We start from the raw sequence: 21,397 nt of genomic DNA on the forward strand, positions 1-21,397 counted from the left end.
TGCAATAGTAGTCTAATCCTTAAAAAAACCTTGCTCTTTTTACGAACACAAAGAATATTTTTATAATAGTTGCTAAAGTGCTGATGAAGTAACAAACTTATTTCCTGGCAAGGATATTAGAAAAGTTATTTCCTTTAATATTGCTTTGATAGCTTATTATTGCCTTATGATTTTATAGATTTTTTTTGTGCGTGTGTATTAGGGTGAGACAGGGCACTGTTGCACTCACTGTTTTTGGTATGGTGCATAACTATAATTTTACATTTTTGAAGAACCTTAACATCAAAATTTAAATTTCTGAAAGTATTAAAGGTTAATATAAAGATTTTTCAAACCATAATAAAAATATTGAAACAGTAGGACAATGTGGATTTTGATAGCAGTCAGTCACCTTGTTTGATGATTTCATTGTGATTTTAACATATCTGATCCAGTCTTCTTAAGGTGAATGTTTACAGTACTTGCCATTTTGAAAGAATATTGTGACAAGATTCTATGTACTTGCACGGTTGCAAAATTATCAAAATTTGATTAATATCAGTCATATCTTAAAACAGTACATGATGATTTTGTATCCTGTCAATGCTAATTATCCTGTCAGTCTATTCTGCTTGGCACCATCAAGAAGAATGAAAACTATTTTGTTAAGAAAACAGGGTGTAAAAATACAGATTGTTAGTCTAGGTATCCAAGACCATTCTTTTAAACACTAATATACAGCATGCAACTTGTGAACTATTTGTTGGAGTTGCATTATAATGTTTCCTGTAGCCAAAGTGTTTAGTAGGCGATTTTTAGATCATGTAGTTTCTTAGTTCCTGATACCATTTAGTTCTGTGTGATCCAATTATCTCTCCTGTGCTCCTTGTACATTCTTTCATTATAGTAAACTTAGTAAAGTTTTCAGCAGTGTTCAAAATCAGGTTATGTCCTTTTGTAATTGATCAGTGTTTCCTCTAAGCTGTGTGCATCCATGCATATCTAAAATTTCTGCTTTCAGAATTTCTAATTTACAGTCAACAATTTTTGAATGTACTATATAAACAAATTATATGATAAATCATACTTGTCACATATTTAGTATTTTCTCCAATGTCTCCACTCTAATATTACTCTAACCTATTCCAACTTAATACATTCCAATTAGTTATATCTGACCTGTGCTGTGTTGGCAAACTGACACTGATGTCAGCAAGCTGCAAAGGCATATTTGTTTACAGTGTCCTTTCTAGGCAGCACAGTCACTTGAGCTCTTGCAAACGCTAATGGATTTTTGTAGCTACTCAGATCTAATCGAATTCATTTAGTCTTCACAATTTTTTAAAGGGCAACAGTAATATGAGTAATATTACATTTGTGCACACATGGAGTCTGAAAATGTTCTTCATGCACACATGTGCTGGGAAAAAAGAGAATATTGCTATTAATCCTATTTATCTGTGCACCTTTGTTCACTGAGGCTAATATGTCAGGTGACTGATTTCTCCAATATAAGATATTTTCATATAAGATATTGATATATCATCATCATCATCAAATTCCTGACATGTACCCTCAAAGGGTGTACAGGATATGATGGTAGTACATGAAAAATTTACATCATTACTAACTTCCTATCTATAATTTTCCTCCAAATCAGTCTGTTACTTGTCAAGACTCCAACATTATCAGATCTTCTATTTCTATCATCTAAGGCACTTTGTACCATATCAATCCACCTATATCTTGGTCTTCCTCTGGGTCGTTTTCCTGGCAGAGAACACTTGTTTTGCTAATCTTTCTTCGCCCATTCTGTTTAAGTGACCATACCACCTGAGATTAGCTCTGCTAGTCTCAGGTGGTATGGTCACTGCTAGCTGACAATGTCAAGTTCTTTCCTAATATCCTCGTTTTTAATATGATATTGCCATTGATGCCATCTGTTCATGCCTCTAATCTTTCTCAGGACTCATATCTGCGGTCTCTAGTCTTTGGTCAAGTGTTTTACTTCTGCAGATCCGTAAGTTAAAACTGGTTTGAACGCTGTCTTGTATACAGCTAATTTAGTGTTCTGACTAATTTCTCTCTTATTCCATATGAATTTATTCAATTGACTGCCCAAACCATACCAGCTTTGTTGATTCTGTTGTCTATTTCCATATTTAATTTACCATCTTCAGTAAAAATCGTGCCTAAGTAGCTGAAATGTTTTACTTGTTCCACAGGTTCCCCGTTCACAACACAGTTGACATTTTCAACAATTCTACCTATTTTCATTGTCTTTGTCTTTTTAATGCTGACCTTCATACCATTTCTATTACAACAGTTATTCAATTTAGTCAGAGAATCTTGCAGACTTGTAGCAGATTTATTTAGAAGTATAACATCATCCGCATAAAGCAAAGAGCTGACATTAACATCTCCAATTTTGATATCATGTTTAATACCACTTTCCTTCATAATGTGATCCATATAGATAATGAATAACAGAGGGGATAATGTACATCCTTGTCTCACACCAGATTTAACATTAAACCATCTTCTTGTACTTCCTTCAATTCTAACTGCTGACTTACAACTCAAATAAAGACTAAATATTGCTTGATATAATGCCCCATCGACACCATATAACTGTAGCATATTGAATAGCTTCTCTCTTGGCACCTTGTCATATGCCTTTTCCAGATCAACAAAACTTAAATACAGATCTTTGTTATATTCCCATGCTTTCTCAACTATTTGTCGTAAAGTGAAGATCTGATCCTAACAGCCTCTATTTATCCTGAATCCAGCTTGTTCTTCACCAAGCTTTTCTTCCACAACTCTTCTCAACCATTTCTCAAGTATACTGGCATAAATCTTACCAGGAACACTCTGTAGGGAAATACTTCTGTAATTCGCACATTCAGTTTTATTTCCCTTTTTATATATGGGTACTATTAGAGCTCTACTCCAATCATCGGGAATTCGTCCCTCTGTCCAGGCTTTCTGAACTATGCAGTGTAGCCACTGTAAGACTTTTATACCACCATACTTCAGCATTTCTAGTCGAATATCATCTACTCCTACTGCCTTTCCACATTTCAAACCTTTGATGGCTTTTTCTACTTCAAGTATGGATATTGAACCTTCTGTGGGACCATAGGCACAAATAAGTCTCATTATCCAGTTCCCCATTCTCATATTTGCCCACATTACTCTACTTGAGACTGACTGCCATTCAAGAAGATTAGCCTCATATTTTTTGTTGAATACTATGGCTACTCCTTCTTTTCCTTGATTGTCATTGCCTGAATATAACATTTTGTATTTATTGCTCAGAAAGATCTCACCAGTTTTTGTCTTTTTTGTTTCAGTCACCACTATTTTGTCAATCTGGTACTTATCTAATTCTTCAGCTAGCTCCATTTCTTTACCATTCAGGCTTCTAATGTTGATAGTACTGATCTTTAACTCTGGTGATGTGATGTTGAGTTGTGGTGTGCTTTCAGATTTGTTCCAGTAGCTGAGTTTTCACTGTTCGCCCTGGTTCCCTGGTGAAAACAACTGGGGCCTTGTTTAACTGGGTGATGCCCCAGCCGCCATGAAATTTTGTCATGTTGTACCATCATATTGATATAAGATATTTTTAAAGGAATGTAGCTCTTTTCATGAGCCAGTCTATAATTTCTAGATAGGTTTGAATGTCACTTGTATGATATCTTCTCGAAAGACATGGTGGTGACACTGTTTTTTTTATGGGAATGGTAGCGGGACAAAATATGTTCTGTATCGCTTACTCCCCTCCCCTCCAAAAAAAAATACTTAGGTGATAACTGCTATTCTCAGTTTTGTGTATATTATATCTAGACATTTGGTTTGGTCTATCCAGTTCTGCAGTAATAAATATGAGAGAGAGTTGTAGGTAGGTAGGTAGATGTTTTGATTTGTGTTCTGTGTTAGTTTCAGTTTTAAATTAATTTTAGAGTGAATGTTGATAGACCAGTATGTTTTTTTATCACTCCTACACACAAAAGGCTACAAAGCCTTATTGCAAATACCATGTGTGGGTAGTAGTCAAGAGTAAAGCATCATGCATAATCATCAAATTCCTGACATATATCCTCATGGGGTGTACAGGATCTTATAATAGTCATTATAATCATTACAAACTTCCTATCAACAATTTCCCTCCAGATTAGCCTGTTATCTGTTAACATTCCAATATTATCAGATCATATAGTTCTGTCTTCTAAGGCACTTCTTACTATATCAATCTGCCTACATCTTGTCTTCCTCTGAGTCTTTTTCTTGCCATCCTGGCAAAGAACACTTTTTTAGCTAATCTTTCCTCTCCCATTCTGTTTTAATTGCTACCTGAGATTAATACACTCTGTTAACACATTCCTGAAGGCTAACAATGTCAAGTTCTTTCCTAACATCCTCATTTTTAATATGATACTGCCATCTATTCAGTCCAGTAATCTTTCTCGGGACTCTCATATCTGTGGTCTCCAGTCTTTGATTAAGAGTTTTATTTCTGACCCAGCTCTCAGATGCATAAGTTAAAATTGGTTTGAGCGCTGTCTTGTATACAGCTAGTTTAGTGTTTTAACTAATCTCTCTCTTATTCCATATAAATTTATTCAGTTGACCATACCAGCTTTGCTAATTCTGCTGTGTATTTCCAAAATTTAATTTGCTATCTTCACTAAAAAGTGTGCCTAAGTAGTCAAAATGTTTTACTTGTTCTATAGGTTCTCCATTCAGGATGCAGTTGATTTTTTCATTGTTCCTGCCCATTTTCATTGTCTTTGTCTTTTTAATGCTGATTTTTATACCAAATTAATTATAGTTATTCAGTTTGGTCAGGGAATAATGCAAACTTGTCCTGGATTTATTTAGGAGTGTGACATCACTTGCATAAAGTAAAAACAGCTGAGATTAATATCTCCATTTTTGATATCAGTTTTAATACCACTTTCTTTTATAATGTGATTCATATAGATGATGAATAACAGTGGAGATAATGTATACCCTTGTCACACACCTCAATCAACATCAAACCATCTTCCTTACCTCCTTCAATTCTAACTGCTGATTTACAACACTCAAATAGAGACTATGCATTGCTTGATATTATGCCCCATTTTATACCATATAACTGGAGTAATTTGAACAGTTTTCCTCTTGACATTTTGTCATATGCTTTTTCCAGATCTACAAAACTTAAATACAGATCCGTGTTATATTATCTTGATTTCTCAATATTTGTCTTAAGGCAAAAATCTGATCTTGACAACCTCTGTCTGGCTTGAACCAAGCTTGTTCTCCAAGTTTCCCCTCCACAATTTTCCTTGGCTGTTTCTCATGATTACTTTCATAAATCTTGCCAGGAACATTAAGTAGAAAAAGTCCTCTAATTCTCATATTACCTCCATATTTTTATCATTTCTGGTCGAATGCCATCTACTCCAGCTGCTTTTCAACATTCCAGATTCATGACAGCTTTTTTTTTTTTTTTATTCAAGTACAGATACATATTCAAGATGGTATTCCTATTGAGTTTTTTCTACCACCATGCTGTCATTGCTTGTTTCATTTAGCAATCTTTCAAAGTAATTACTCCTTACATCAAGGATATCTTTTTTCATCAGTTTTCATGTCTCCTTTATCATCTCAAATTCCTTTTATAGTACTACATTTCTGGGCTTTTTCAATAGTCTCTGGAATATTTTACCATCTTCCTGATATTTATTTTCTATGTTCTTACCAAAGTCTTCCCATGACATTTCTTTAGCTAATTTTGCACAGTGCTTTGCTTTCTTACATTTTTCTCTGTATTCCGTAAGAGCACAAGTTGACTTACTTGCCAGGAACTTTCGATATGCTTTCTTCTTTTCCTTGACTGCCTCTTTAACTTCCTGAGTTCACCATAGAGTTCTGATTTTTCTATCCTTGTAGATTACCTCACCACATACCTCTCTGGCTTAATCAACGTTTTCTTTAGGGTTTGCTTCTGAATCTCCAAGTTTTGGTTCTTGTTTTCAAACTACTCTCAGTTTTTCTTGAATAATGTTTGTGTATTTGAGTCCACAGTTCATAGCAAAGTTCACAGCAAAGTAATTTATTAATATTTTCGTTGAAGTGCTGAAAGTTGTAGTCTTTAGTAATTATTTCATAGGGAAGGCTATTCTGCAGAACTGAAGTAGATGGAATAAAAATGCTGAGAGTAACAGATTCAATCAGTATACAGTTCTACTGTAAAAGCATGTTGGAAAGCTGCTACTCATTTTCCTGTATTAGAAATAGGTGGGGGAGAAATAATGGATGCTGGTTCTGCTGAACAGTGACTGTGAAAATATTTGTAGAAGAAACAATGCAGAAATTGAGACAGTTGCTGTAGAACGTCTGTAAGACCTACAGGATTGCATGAAGAATGTTTAGAGATCCCTCTGATTATTTCCAGCCCATGTGCATGAAAAACAATTTGTTCACAAGTTTCCAGTCTCTGACTCACTGTGTGCAGTAGCCCATGCTCACAATAGTGTCACTAGCTACAAACTCTGAATATGATACACCTAAAATTGATGATGTCTTTGTTAAAAGATCTGTACATTGCATGATAAATATTTCTGTAAGAGCAAAATGCTTACTCCTTCAGCTACTTAAATATTGCATATATGCAGTTTACAAACAAACTGTCACATTGTCCCTCCACTCAAATTTAAACAACGTTTCAGTTCTTTTTCATTTTAATAGTAATATTTTAAAGGTTTAATGCACTAAAACTGCTAATGTAATATTTCTGATATTAATGTCGTCCTTTTTTCATCTAGTAAGCACTAAGTTAATTTGTTTAAATCCATGTAAATACAAAAATCCATCACTGTTTGTACAAGTTAAATGAGTGTATTGTTTAGACAGCAAATTCTAAACATATAATATGCCTCTGCAACTTGCTGACATCAATGTCAGTTTGCCCATATGGTGCAAGCTAAAGTAACTGATTTGAGTATATTAAGTTATAAGTTAGTCTTAACAGGTGTATTCCTAATGAATGAAAAAATTGAAAGATAATTCCAGCATACAAGAATGCAGTTAGGACTGATACAGTCATCATCATCATTATCATCAAGGATTTAGGCCTAGCGTGGCCTGTTCCAGCCTTAGACGTCATCGTTTAAGAGGACGTCCTGTTTTTCTTTTTCCTAATGGCTTGTACTTTAAGGCTTATTTTGGTAATCTTTCTATGTTCATTCTTTGAACATGTTCCATCCATTTATGTTTATATTTTTTAATTTTTTCTATTACTGGTTCTTGGTTTAATTCTTTCATAATTTCTTTGTTTCTTTTGTGATCAAATAGAGTATGCTTTGCAGTTTTTCTCATAAACTTCATTTCTGCTGTTATTAATCTTTGTTTATCTTTTTGTTTTATTGTCCAGATTTCACTTCCATACAATAAGACTGGTAGGGCTAATGTATTGTATACTTTTAGTCTGGTTTGTTTTTGAATTAGGTTTGGTTTAAATATAGAGTTAATTACACCTGTTATTTTTAAATATTTTGCAATTTTTACGTTTATATCTTTCATTTTCATATGTGATCATACATCCTAGGTTAAATGAATTCACCTGTTCTAAGATCTTGTTATCTATTACTATCTTAGTTCTTGCTGGATCTTGTCCTTTAAAGGCCATAGTTTTTGATTTTTCTGTTGATATTATCATACCATAATCTTTGGCTATCTCATCTAGATCTAAAATAGCTTTCTGTAAGTTATCTTCAGAATTTGTAATTATTATTTGGTCGTTGGCAAAGGAGGAGAGTGTTTAAGTTCACAATAGGTGAAAGTTTAATACCTTGATGGAAATTTTTATTCCATTTTATTATTATTTCATTTAGGTAAATATTAAAAAGAGTTCTGAGAGGGGACATCCCTGTCGGACCCCTTGGTTTATCATTCTCGTATATGATAGCTCACGATTTAATCTTATTTGTATTTGATTATTTTCATATATACTTATGATAGCTTTTAGGATATTATTTGGTATTTGTCTTTCTTTTAATATGTTAAATAAAATGCTTCTTTTAACTTTGTCAAATGCTTTTTCATAGTCAATAAATGCAATATGTGTTTCTAAATTGTATTCTCTTCTTTTCTCTATTATTAATTTTAGGCAAAAGGCCGGGTGTATACATGATTGTCCTTTTCTAAATCCATTCTGTACTTCTAAAATAAAGACTGATACAGTACATTGTATTATTCAGTATCTCTGATGTGGTCATCAGGATTTTGGAGAGACTGATTAGAAATTTTATTTAGAAGTGGGTGACACTTGGATGTGATTCTTAGGAATTACAGTCTCTCAGACCCATGCTATAATTTTTAGAGGACAGTATGGGTATGTTAAAGGTGGGCTTTGCTTTAGAAATCTGCTCATGTTCTGTAATAGTGACATATAAGGTGGCTAATAGTGCCACAGGATTCTGTATTCGAATCATTGTTATTTAACTTATATATTTTATTTTTCGTTATTTAATGATATTGGGGATGGAGTAGAGGATGATGTCCAGTGATTTACTAATAATACTGAGTGATAAGGGACATAACTGATACAAATCCTTACAGACTAAAATGTAGCTACAAAAGTTTAATGTCTCTGAATGTAAGGTATAACCTGTTTTAAGGACCATGTTTCTAAAGTAGTTAAGCCATTGCATAGGATAATTGCACTGTTGACGGGAAAACTAAAAACTTGCAAGAAAAATTTTATCTTCTCCCTTTGTATTATTATTCAGGCCTCCATGGAGTCAAAAGACTCATCGTGGGAGGTTCTTTCTAAGAAACACAAGTCTATCAAGACTCATCGAGGGAAGTCCCTTCTAGGAAACACAAAGTCTATCATACCACTCCTTAAACACATTGACCATTCTTGCTCCATCAGGCAATGCATTCCATGGTTCAACCATCCTCCATGCAAAGAAACCACTCCTCAACCTCTTTCTCATGGTTTCCTTTTATAACTTCCAGGGATGTCCCCTTGTCATGCTCCTTCCCATTGTTCAACCAAGCGAAAGAACTCCCCAGTGTCAACCCTGTAACCACCTCTCGACAGTTTAAAATCTCAATCATATCACCTCTCCTTCTATCCACCAAACTCTGCAGTCCACAGTCCTGACACTATCTTTGTTATCTGCCTTTGTACCCTTTCCACAGTTAATTTATCCCCTTCAAATCCTGGGGACTAGATCTGTGAACAATAGTCTAAGTGTGGTCTGATCAGAGTCTTATACAATGGAATGATAACCATTTTATCTCTGCAGGTCAGTGTCCTTCTCATTATTGCAGCAATCCTCTGTGTTACCTTCACTACCTTCCCTAAATTTCAGGTTTCTATCAATCATTATTTACAAAGCTTTTTATAAGACCACATTTCAACTGTCCAGATATGGTCATCAGGTTTCCAAGGAGGTAGAAGACATGACAAAATCTAGGTGCAGGTGACAAAGATAACTGGCCTATAAAATGCATGTATGAAAGCAGCTTATGGATTTCAAAGTTTTAGGAACAGATGAATGTGAGAAGCTAGGATAGAAACCATTCACATTAGTAAATGAACTGATATACTTATGTCTGGTGCAGGCAGAACTTGAGATCATCCCTGGGAACTGGCTAAGGAAGCATGCGAGGTTCAGATTCTTTTCATGGTGAAAAGTAAGCGGTGAGCATGTAGAATGGGCTGCAATGGGTGTGACTCAGATTGCCTTGGACTTCCTTAGAGGAGCATATGTAATAATTGTCATCTTTTGATTAGAGGTGGAGATATGTCATCAAGGAAAGAAGAGATCTGCTTACATCTAGTTCTGATGCTGTATTAGATATTATGTGTTCTCGGTCTCTCTCACTCACACACACACATTTTTCATCTGCTCACATGCAGTACTGCTGTTGTGTTATAGGGTTAAGTCATATCTGTTGTAGTATAAAGAAGAAATAACCTACTAAGGTTACTGTTAAAAGAAATATTTTTGTATTAGTTGGAAGAGTGATAATTTCCATATTTTTTTTTTATTCCTGTGTTATTTTGTGATAGGTGAAGTGCAACAAGGTCACTTTCATTACAGGGAATGAACATTCTAAGCTATCTTATGTAGAATTTAGGGTCATCCTTGGAAGCTAAGGGTGTGGTTAGAAAGGATATTAGGTCCACATTCTTCTCATGATATGCGATGTGTGTGGCTTAACTATTGTTAGAAGTTGTAACTAAAAGGTGTCCTCATTTGTTGAGTCATTGGACTCCTTGGGGACTAATCTCTAAATGTAAATGAGTCATATAGATCTGTCCTAGGGAAACGTACTATTTGTCAGAGCGCATGTACCTTTTATCTGATTGATTATAAAGCATTTGTATTAAGGTTATTTATTTTGTATTAATGAACATTATGCTTTTAGACTACTTTTGTTTTATGTTTTGTATTTTTAACTTTTTTTATATTATAATTATTTCTATTTGTTACAGGTATTTTATTGTTAAAGCAACATAAGCATTTGGCTAAGCATTGTTGTTCCCCTCCCCCCCTCAACACACACACACACACACACACACACACACACATAACCTAAGATTTCCCAATGAAAATCTTATTGGCATTATTTAATTGGCCTCACTTTTGTCCATCTTATATGGCCTCATAAGATGGACAATACAACTGCCACATGTGATATAATATAGTTCCCTTTCACTTTTAGCACTTTTCAACTAAAAGTGAATTTGTTGATGTCATCCTCATCCAGCGGTGATAGAATTTCTTTTACACTAGAAAATCCTATTTTTATAAAGCCTTATTTGCTTTGGTGTAATTCAAAATAAATACTTTGGATGATTCCTTCCTCTTACTGAGATATAATTTACATACCACTACACACTTTTCCCACAAGATTGTGATTCCCCTTTGGACAAGTATTTAATTGAAAGCAAAATAATAGTTTAGCTGAACTCTCTCCTACAAAAGGATCTGAACTTGTCCAGATTGTATCTAAACAATAACAGGTAGGAAGCACATATTTAGGCTTAGTGATTTACACTTAGAATTTTAATGGAATGATTACATCACCGAAATAATTAAAAAACAGGTTTAATTATTCTGATATTTCGTCTCTCTCACAAAGACATTTAAGAATACACTATTAAGGAATTCAGTATTTCTGAAGATATCTCTGTTGACAGAGACAAAATATTGGAATGATAGAACCTGTTGTTTAATTATTTCTCTGTGCTGTATGCATTCTGTTAAATTAATTATGAGAATAACAGCTAGATAACCAGTTTGGGATATGGCTTATCATGACTTACAGCAGTTTTGTCTGGTCTCCCTCCTCTCCTATATTCAGAAATCCAATCAAATTTTTGGACATAGTATCTAAATGTTAAGAGCCAGTACACTAATTTTGATATCACTTGAAGTCTTTGTGATATTTAAGTGTTTTAATTTCTAGTTTTAAGACTTGATAAAATTTCTAGCTTATTTCCAATGTTGCTATCCACAGACTGCTTACAAAGGAACTGCACTGTGAGCACTTAGTTTTCAGCAGCCAGCCATTGCAAACATTAGGTTCAGTTGCTCCTTTACATTTATTAGGGTGTGTTTACTTCTTTTCATTTTTGCAACACAATATCTCAGTTCATTGAGTGAATGAATTGCTTTTGGAAGGAGGAGATCAGTGTTGTCTGGTAGTAAATGAGCGTATCAAACAGTTTTTGATCTTCTTGTTCCCATTATCAGGTTTAAAACATCATTGCTGCTATCGAGACTTGATTAAGAATTTTTCAGCAGTTTGTTATATTACATTTAATTATAAAGAAGTTTGCTGCTGTCTGTCATTAGAAGCCAAAGATTACATATTACACTGAATCCCAGATATGATTAACAATACCGCATAATAATATTTTTCAAAAAAGAATGACTGTTATGAGGGATTTTGTATGTATATATCAAGAACAATTCTTTTGGTCCTCTGTGCAAATTATTCATACTTTGTGTGTGTTTTATTTTTTATATTTATATCTTTAAGGTGTGTGGAAAGCTTATTGAATGTTACATAAAAGTTTTTGTCAAAAGAAATTGTTCCCTATAAGAAATTTGGCTAATTTTAAAATTCTACATATATAGTGTAATCTGTCCGGTGAGTCTTAATGTTGACAGCTACTAAAATAGTTGATCTAGTGCATATTATGAGGTTTGGATTTGATAGCACCATTTCATATTGTCTTACAGGCTATGGTACTCTTCTGATTATTATGGCTCTACAGCCCGAATTGAGTCTTGGCTTCCTAGATTTATTGCCTCCAACCCTGTCTATCCCTGACTCTTTTTCTGTCCAATTTGGACATTGCAGTATGATGTTGCTATTTTGATTAATGGTGCCTATTCATCTTGTTCTAGGTCTTTCTTTCGGTCTTTTATCAAGAATTTTATTGTTTATTGTCTTCTTAAGAACATTTTCCACATGAAAAACATGTCCTGTCCTCTGTAACTTTTTGAGCTTCATTATCCTGGATATTGTGGGTTCATATCTGTATCTGATCCTCCAGAGACCGTTATCATTTATTGGGCCAAATATTTTCTAAGGATTTCCTTTCAAAAGCTGAAATAAAAATCTCCACCATTTCTATAAATATCCAGGTTTCACATCCATAGGTAACAGCTAGACAAATTACCAATTTATACATTTTTACTTTAGTCTTTCAGTGAATATCTTTTGAATTGAGTACACATGAGAGCAAGAATAGAAAGCCCGATTATCTTTCAGTATTCGATTCTGCATTGCCACCATCACATTTGATTGGCTGGTGATCCCTACTCCTAAATATTTAAATATATACCTATGGTACTCTTAACAACATTTTTATTTCAGAACACTGGTCAATTAAATCTTAATTAAATTGTTTTAGGGGCAAATACTTATAAATATGAAATCCAAAAAAAGTTTATCTGTGAATGATTATTTAAATGACTTTGCTATATCACAGCTTAGGAATCAAATTGTTTAATAAATTTGGATATGAAATTAATTGTCAATTTGTGTTATTATAGGCATTTGGAAATGTAGAATGATTATGCACTACTCTTCTAAGATTTTGGAATTCAACACAGTAGCTGTGTGCATATGTGAATTTTGCTTCAAACTGGATGTGCATAATTATAATGCAACTCTTTATTAATAAGAAAAAATCCACTTTATGTATATAATTTGTGTTATGTATATTTTCATTTATGCTGTGCATTTTTATTTAGTGAACTTGATGGTATCAATTTTCTGTATTCTCATGTTTCCTTATTTTTAAATATTATAAATATTTTAAAAAAATGTTAAGGTTTCTTTTTTCATTACTTTTCTTTACTATCCTTTTTTGCACATTTATATTGCTTGCTTTTGGCCTTGTATTTTCATTTGCTTCTGCCTCCTTTATGTGGTGGTAATTAACTCTTATGTTGTTAAAGCTCTGTGTTCCTTTCTTCAGCTTGCCAATTTTGAGTACTGTTAGTTAATTGTTTTCAAATGCCTTACACTGTGTTACTGTTTGCAGAACTACCATCATTAAAAATAGAAATAATGTACATTATTGGTATTATTGGCTTCATTTTTCATGTTATTTTATGAAAAAAATGTATCTTATTAAATTTTAGTTCTAGTTTTGATATATTGGAAGAACTACTTTCTTTTTTTCATTCATTATAAAATATATTCAGGTGGTTTACTGTTTTTTTTTTTTTTAAGTATTTTATGTAAATGAAATTTTATTTTGACCCCAAATTTTCAATATTAAATAATTATCATATTTCCACCAGCTGCTGGATTTTGTGTTTGGTTTTATACATTATTGCACATCTATGGTCATAACATGATAAATACATTTGACTGTTGTTTGTTTAAACAAACTATAGTTTCTTGAACTTACTTCAAATTTAGATCGCAAAGGAAGAGACACTGCCAGCCATACTGCATATGTGAAGAAAAAGGAATCAGGTTAGGTTGAATTCACCTACACTTTGCTTATAGCAGATATTCAACTACATTCACATACTATCATCTTTCATTAAAAATGTGAGGTAGAATGAATGTGCTGTGTGTGTGTGTGCATGTATGAAACTTACTCACACAGTTTTAAAATTTTAACATAAAATTTATTAATTATAGATGTTATTTCTGTAAGTTTTTCCTTTTGTTTTCAATTGTTTAATCCTTTTGCCAACAATATCTGTGCAATCAAGGGTTTAATATTTTGTAAAACAGTTACTTTTTATATTTTAATATTGTGTTCGATGTGTAGATTTCATAGTATTACTGAATAACATAATTTTCTTAATTTATTTCTGAATGATAATAGAATGATATGAATGTCCAGATAACAGGTGCATTTTACAACTGTGTAGGAATGAGAACAGTTTCGATGTTTATTAAAGACTTTGCATGTTTAGATTTGTGTGTTGGTCATACATAATGCTATGAAGGTTTAATGGCTTATCACAATGCAATGAGCAAGAAAAAAATGTTTTATTTCTGATATTTTGTCTGCAGTTACTGAGACATATTCAAGGATAATCACAAAGGCACATACTTTATAATTGAATAAGAACATGAAATTTCAAGCAAGTATTCTAATGTTCTTGTTACATCCTATGGGTGCAGTTGAGTTTTGTTGTTTTTGGTGGAGGATGACACTCTGAAAACAGCCAAATATATTTAAATGTGAATGTTTTTGGTTCTGTAGAGCATATGCTGATTTCCAGAAGAGCCTTTCACTTTCAAGAAAAGCACTCTTAGGTAGTGATTTTCTTACTTCTTATTGGGATATCAAATGTATAGGTCTGTGTCCACTTCTCTATTGATTCAGCAGACATATATACATACACGCATATATAATTTTGGTGCTCTCTTCATTTAATTGCATATTTACTCCTTATTATAGACCATCAGTAATAGGACAGTTTAGATTGGCAGTGTATGGCCATGATACTGATAATGTGTGGATTTCATCTTTAGGAGAGTGGAATAGGATAAGGAAAACTAGTTTGAATATTTTAATTTGCATTTGTTTGAGTTTTTGGTTCTATCAGAAATTCTCATAATGTAAGGAATTGCTACTATTTTGATTAGTCTACCTATTATTAGATGTGGATGTTAAAAATCTTTGTTTTTATAGAATTATATTCATTACTAGTGAAACTATGATGTATTTTAATTATTTTGGAGTTTGATGTCATTTAAGTAAATTGTTCTCCAACTGTTTGTTAAGGTTTATATTCTATACATTTATACATGAATAGATGGTTGGAATGAAATAATATTTAGGTATCTGTTAGTGTGTGTTGCTTTCTCTGAGAGAGGACCACCTGGGAGTCTGATGAAGTATCTAAAAACAGTAAGCAGCAGTTGTTTTTGAACTTCCAGATGACTCTTTTATGCTATTTATATTAAACCATGACATAGTACCTATTGTGTTATGTTAAGCCATTAAATTGCCATTGTATTATTTGAAGAAAAAAAAAAGTATCTAAATAGTACTGATCTATTCAAATATTCTGAGAAACTTGCATCTTTTTTTTTTTTTTTTCCAACTTTACAATTTCTGATTGTGGTAAAGATTCCAGGCATTCCAGTATGATTATTAGGTAGCTATGAATTCCTTCTTAATATCTTCATATTTAACATGATTCTGTCATTGACTATACTATCTGTTTACTTCCCTAATTTTCTCAGCATTCTTAATATCTGTGGTCTCTAGCCTTGGATCTTATATACTGCTAGTTCAGTGTTTTTGCTGATTTCTCTCTTATTCTATATAAATTTATTCAGCTGGCTTTCCACTATACCAGCATTGCTTAATTCTCTCGTCTCTTTCCATATTTAATTTCCCATTTTCATTAAAAATTGTGATTATTTAGCTGAGGTGTATTACTTGTTTTATAGGTTTTCCATCGAGAATACTGTTGATATTTTCAATATCCCTGCCTATTTCCATAGTTTGTCTTTTAACACATTCATGTCAGGTCAGAAAGAAACTTCTTGAACTGTCTTTGACCTTGTGGCAAGACACGTAATGTTGTCTCCTACTTCCTGCTTGTGTATTGGGAGACACACTACATATGGTGATTGGCTTTTTGCTTGAAACCAAATTTGCATTGGGAGGTGTTTGTTTCAGGATGTATTAGAAACTAATAATTAAAGAGAATCCTTTTTTTTTTTTTTTGTATGGTACATTTAAGTTATGATATCAACAACTGATTCAAAAAAAACTGTTAGATCATCAGATTCAATATCTCCATTTCTTCTATCCTCCCAATTCTTTCTTCCTGAACACTGTTCCAGTTCAGGTTTTTTTCCCTAAAACTTCTCTTATCCATTTTTTTATGGTCTTCCTCTTGGTTTCTCTTTCCCTCAATTTTCATTTTACACATTATTGGTTCTATGTCCAAAGTAGTACTTCAAGTGAGAATTCACAAGCATTTCTTCAACACTTTCTAGTCCTAAACCACTCCCGACATCCATGTTTCTTATTCTGTGTTCCTTATTTTTGTCAACATTATCCTTAAAACTTTAATTTCTGTTACATTACTTATGACAAAATGTCTGCTGCGTCTTAGGCAGCAGACATCTTATTGCAAAAAGTAACTTTTTCATTTCATTTCAAATTTTATGAATGTCTAATGAGAAGAGTGGTATCTAATTGCTGAAGAATGATGTTAAGTGTATTGCATATAATGTTTCACTAATTTTTGTAACATAGTGGTTTATATTACACGTGTGCTGTATGACATGCACTTTTTTATGAAAAGGATGTTCCAAAAATGGTTGAGCATCATATGTGATCATTTTCCAGTTCTGGCTGTAGTGAAATTCTTTTAGAATTAGCCTATTGAGCTTTGCTCATGAAATAAATAAAAGTATAGAAAATGTATACAAGACTGTGTTCAAACCAGTTTTAAACATATTAAAATTGGAGATATCATATTTAGCTGTTAGGCAGATTATGTTGTGCTCCTAAACACATCCAGCACAAGTCTCCAAGATTCTCTAAATTGCATGGCAGTCGTGACATATCTCACATGAAAATCAGCAATAAAAGACCAAAATTATGAAAATAGGCAAGAACATAGAAAACTGCATTCTCAATGGAGAACCTATAGAACAAGTAAAATATTTCAGCTATTTAGGCACAGTTTTTTGTTGAGATGGCAAATTCAAAATAGGCAACCGAATAAGAAAAGCTGGTTTTTCTTATTCTGTTTTTCAATTTTAACTTATGGTATAGTGGGAGCCAGTTCAATAAGTTTATATGGAATAACAGAGAAATTAGCTGGAAAAAAAAAAAAAAAAAACCAGCAGTATATAAGATAGTGTTCAAACCAATTTTAACTTATGGATCTGAGAGCTGGGTTAGAAATAAAGTACTCGATCAAAGACCAGAGACTATAGATATGAGAGTTCTGAGAAAAATTAGAATGAATAGATGGTAGCAATGGCAGAATCATACTAAAAATGAAAATATCACAAAGGATCTTAACATTGTTAGTATTCAAAAAATGTGTGAGCAGAGCTAATCGAAAGTGGTGGCCACTTACATAGAATGGGCAAGGAGAGGTTAGTAAAGCAGGTATTTGATGGCAGGAAAGACACCCAGAGGAAGATCAAGATCTAGGTAGATTGATTCCGTCAGAAGTGTTGCAGAAGCATGAAATGCTACATATGACAATATTGATTTGCTGACAGTAGACTAATTTGGAGGAAAATTGTTGATAAGTTATTAATTTTACATTATTATGTAAACTTAATCATGTAGTGCCATCATAGTAGACTGAACATACATTGAGGGTCCATTCAGGAAATTAATAATGATAATGAAGTATAGAAAATATACTTAAAATACAAAAAATAACAAAATTTTGAATGAAGATCAGCTGTTAATAGTTAACTTACCTGAAGCAAAACCATTATATTTGATGCAGCCATTTTGCTTATTATACTGTCCTGAACACATTGCATTTGATTGTTCTTCATGCCATGAGTCATGTACTGTTTTCTTCCACTGAAATAGTTCTTATATTTCTGAACTATTTTAGTTTTCAAGAATAAATAATTCCCTTCATATCAGATTATTAAAACTCACAAGCCATTCTCAGTGGAAGTATAATAAATTTCAGATTTCTTTGTTACATTTCTTTCCTTCAGTGTGACTTATTTTTAATGGTATTAACAACAACAAACAAACTATTTTATAAAAAAAATATGGAAGTTGTTACAGATCTAAAAGATTATTTTTTGAGTCAGCCATAGCTATGAAGAATTCTAACCTGAACGAATATGGTTGCATTCATTTGCCAAAATTTTGGGAGACTGTTATCTTAAGAGCACCTTCCACATAGCTGTATTTTTATTTATTTTTTTACATTAGAGTGTTTCAAAATAGGACTTTAGATCTTTTGCCTGTTACAATTGTATTGTTTCACTTACTCACTGTCACGTATACATGCTGTGTTGTGCTCTGAAGTCATGAATAACTGTCACCACCTAAGCTTATCTGTTAGGATGAGCATTTATTCTGATATTTGAGTTTTATTCATATTTGTGTGATTTCACGTAACTCTGCTGATATTTCCTGTTTTTAGCTGAAAGAAATGAGCTATAGTTTTTAACCTGGGTTATGATTTTTATCCTGAATTTGAGTGCAGGTCTTTATCAGGTTATCTAGTACCTACACCTCTTTACTTTTTATTTCTTAAGTTACATTTAAGAAATAAAAAGCTGTGTATGAAATTTATTCTGCATGCCTCTGAACTTTTATTTAACAAAATGTTTGTATATTTTTGCATTGAATTCTCAGGTCTTTCATGTAATTCTCTGTTTAAATTTCCGTAGCTGTTGCTGTTATTCATTTCAAAGTTTCTGGAACATAAAACTACATGGACAAATAATTTAATAACTCAAATTAATCATTTACCGTCGACGTTTCACTAGCTTAAGCTACCATTATCAGAGGCAATTTAACACTACAATCAGTGAAAACAAACTAAAATGACCTGGATAATAAGGACAGTGCGTGTGTGTGGAGGGTGACTGCCACTCTTCGTGGTGATTCCTGTTGTTAGTGCTGATGAATAGATAGGACTGTGCAGCGAAATGTGTTTGAAATCATATCGTCTATTCTGTCGAAGTTAACTGGGTTTTGTAAACCTGTGCTGCTTCCAGGAATTTCCAGTTTGAATTGGGATTTGCAAAGTAGCCTGGCTTTCTTCCATCTTATGAAGCAGTCTTTCTGTATGGCATGTTGAGATAGTCCACTTGTTTGGTTCTCTATTCCAGATGTATTTTTTTGTTCTTTTCTCCTGACCAAAGTAGTACATCCTCATCCTGTCTGTCTGAAATATTGAGGTCCACACTGGCAAGGGATACTGTAGACACCAGGGAAGGAGACCAGATCTAGGCAATCCTTGATTTGTCTTAGGCAGGTAGAAGGTTTGTGTACAGTTCTGATTATGTGTCATTTCAGGAGGGAACCCAGTTTATCCATTGTGTCTTTGATGTAGGGTAAAGCTATAGTGTAGTACGGTTTGGGGGTTGGAGATATGTTTGTAGTGTTCTTTTTAGGAGTTTGGCCAGTTTTTTTTTTTTTTTTTTTTTTTTTTTTTGGTATATCCATTTTGTTAGAAAGATGTGAGTACAGTTTGTTGTTTCAGGTGTAAGTGCTTGTCCTGAGGATGAAATTTGCTCTGACCTGGAGGCTAAGGTTTTGAAAATTCCAAGCTTCTGGGCAGGATGGTGACGTGAAGTGGCAGTAGACATCTTCTTGTGTGTATGTGTGTGTGTGTGTGTGGGGGGGGGGGCTTATGGTAAACTGAACATATGAGGAATCCATCTGCTTGCCTTGTAATTAAAGTATCCAAGAAGGCAAGAGCTCCTTTTTCTTCTTCCATAGTGAAACTAATATGAAGATGGATATCATTGAAGAAATGTACAAAGTTAGACAGAGCCTATGGGCCATGTGGCCAAATGGCAAAGACATTGTCTATATACCTCAATCATATTCTAACTTTAATCAGCTTTGGACTTGAGAGGGGGGGGGGGGGTCAGAATTAAGTGCCAAAGATTCAAAAGATTCCATGCATAAGTTTGCAATGGGGCGAAAGTGGGGAGCCCATTGCAACACCTTCAATTTGTTTAAAGATCTAAGTGATCGTTCTCCTCTAATTTAATCTTCTCCTATAATTGAAGGTGTATAGTTCTTTTATGGAACTTTTTTTAATGCAAAATGATGTCTTGCCAATCCTGATTTAAATTGGAGAGACTGTTCTTGGAAATGGCACAGGTTCTACAAAACCCAGTTAATTTTAACATAACGGATGGTATGATTTTAAACTGATTTCACTGCACAGCCCCATCTATCCATCAGCATTAACAACAGGAATCATTGCAAAGAGTGTCACTGTTGCCCTCCATGCACATTTATTGTCCTTGTTATTCAGGTCATTTTAGTTTGTCTTCACTTATTGTGTAATGTTAAATTGCCTCTGATAATGCTTAAGCCAGGGGTGGGCAAACTGCGTCGCGCGAGCCACATGCGGCTCCCAAGACAATATTGGTTTTCATTGCCATTTTTTCTGAACTTTTATATTAATAATCTATAGTTGTATAGTATGTACCAATATTAGAATATTTTATTTCGTAAATGCTTTAAAGATAAGTAAAAAAACATATATTTTGAAACTTTACATTTTTAGCTTATAAATGGTACTGGCCAAAAGGGTTGTTAATGTGGATTTTATTATCGTATTTGGTTGGTAAAAAGTGTTTCGACATTTTATGGCCTGTGTTGCTCCCACCAAAATTGGTTCCAAAAGTGACTACTATGATTGCTGCATTACCCACCGCCTCTGTTGCCTAGACTCTGCATCATCATTCTTCATGCAGTACACACAAGTTACGCACTTTTGGTGGTAGCGGAACATAACTAGTGAATTTTAGTGTAGATAAGTACTTTTCTGATTAATAAATAATTAAGATTGATTTTAGTGAAAGTTATAAAACCCTTGTTTAAAATGACTGAGCAACAGAAGAGTATAAAACGGAAATATGAACAAGAAATGAGAATGTTTATCCAACAATGGGAGGACGATTTTAACTGAAACAATATGAAGGAAACTTAGGTGCTTTATGATTTTGGAAATAGGTTTGAGAAACTAAAAAAGTTAAAGCCATGTTTTGAATTTCTTGTGAATCCTTTTGTGATTGATGCCATTGACGATAGATGTGTGTTGTTGCATCTACCATGGATGTTGCTTCAATAGAGACAGAGCTTATTGAGCTGCAGGAAGATGTGGGTAGTACATAAAAGCTCATCTGTAACTGACTTTTGGAAACAAATCCCAGAAGCAGA

The 21,397-nt window shown here is 33.4% G+C and overlaps 1 protein-coding gene across 3 annotated transcripts in view; it reads left to right on the forward strand.

Moving 5' to 3' along the window:
- LOC150092935 (uncharacterized) overlaps positions 1–21,397 on the forward strand; it is a 192,724-nt gene that overhangs the window by 72,416 nt on the left and 98,911 nt on the right. For all 3 annotated transcript variants that reach the window (XM_090413390.1, XM_090413391.1, XM_090413389.1), the window contains exon 5: positions 13,936–13,992. In XM_090413390.1, the coding sequence (XP_090269516.1) occupies positions 13,936–13,992 (57 nt within the window). The remainder of the gene's footprint in view (positions 1–13,935; positions 13,993–21,397) is intronic.

This window comes from Typopeltis vanoorti, chromosome 24 (assembly GCF_054136105.1).
Source record: "Typopeltis vanoorti isolate ZY-2024b chromosome 24, IOZ_Tvanoo_1.0, whole genome shotgun sequence".
Classification (NCBI taxonomy): domain Eukaryota; kingdom Metazoa; phylum Arthropoda; class Arachnida; order Uropygi; family Thelyphonidae; genus Typopeltis; species Typopeltis vanoorti.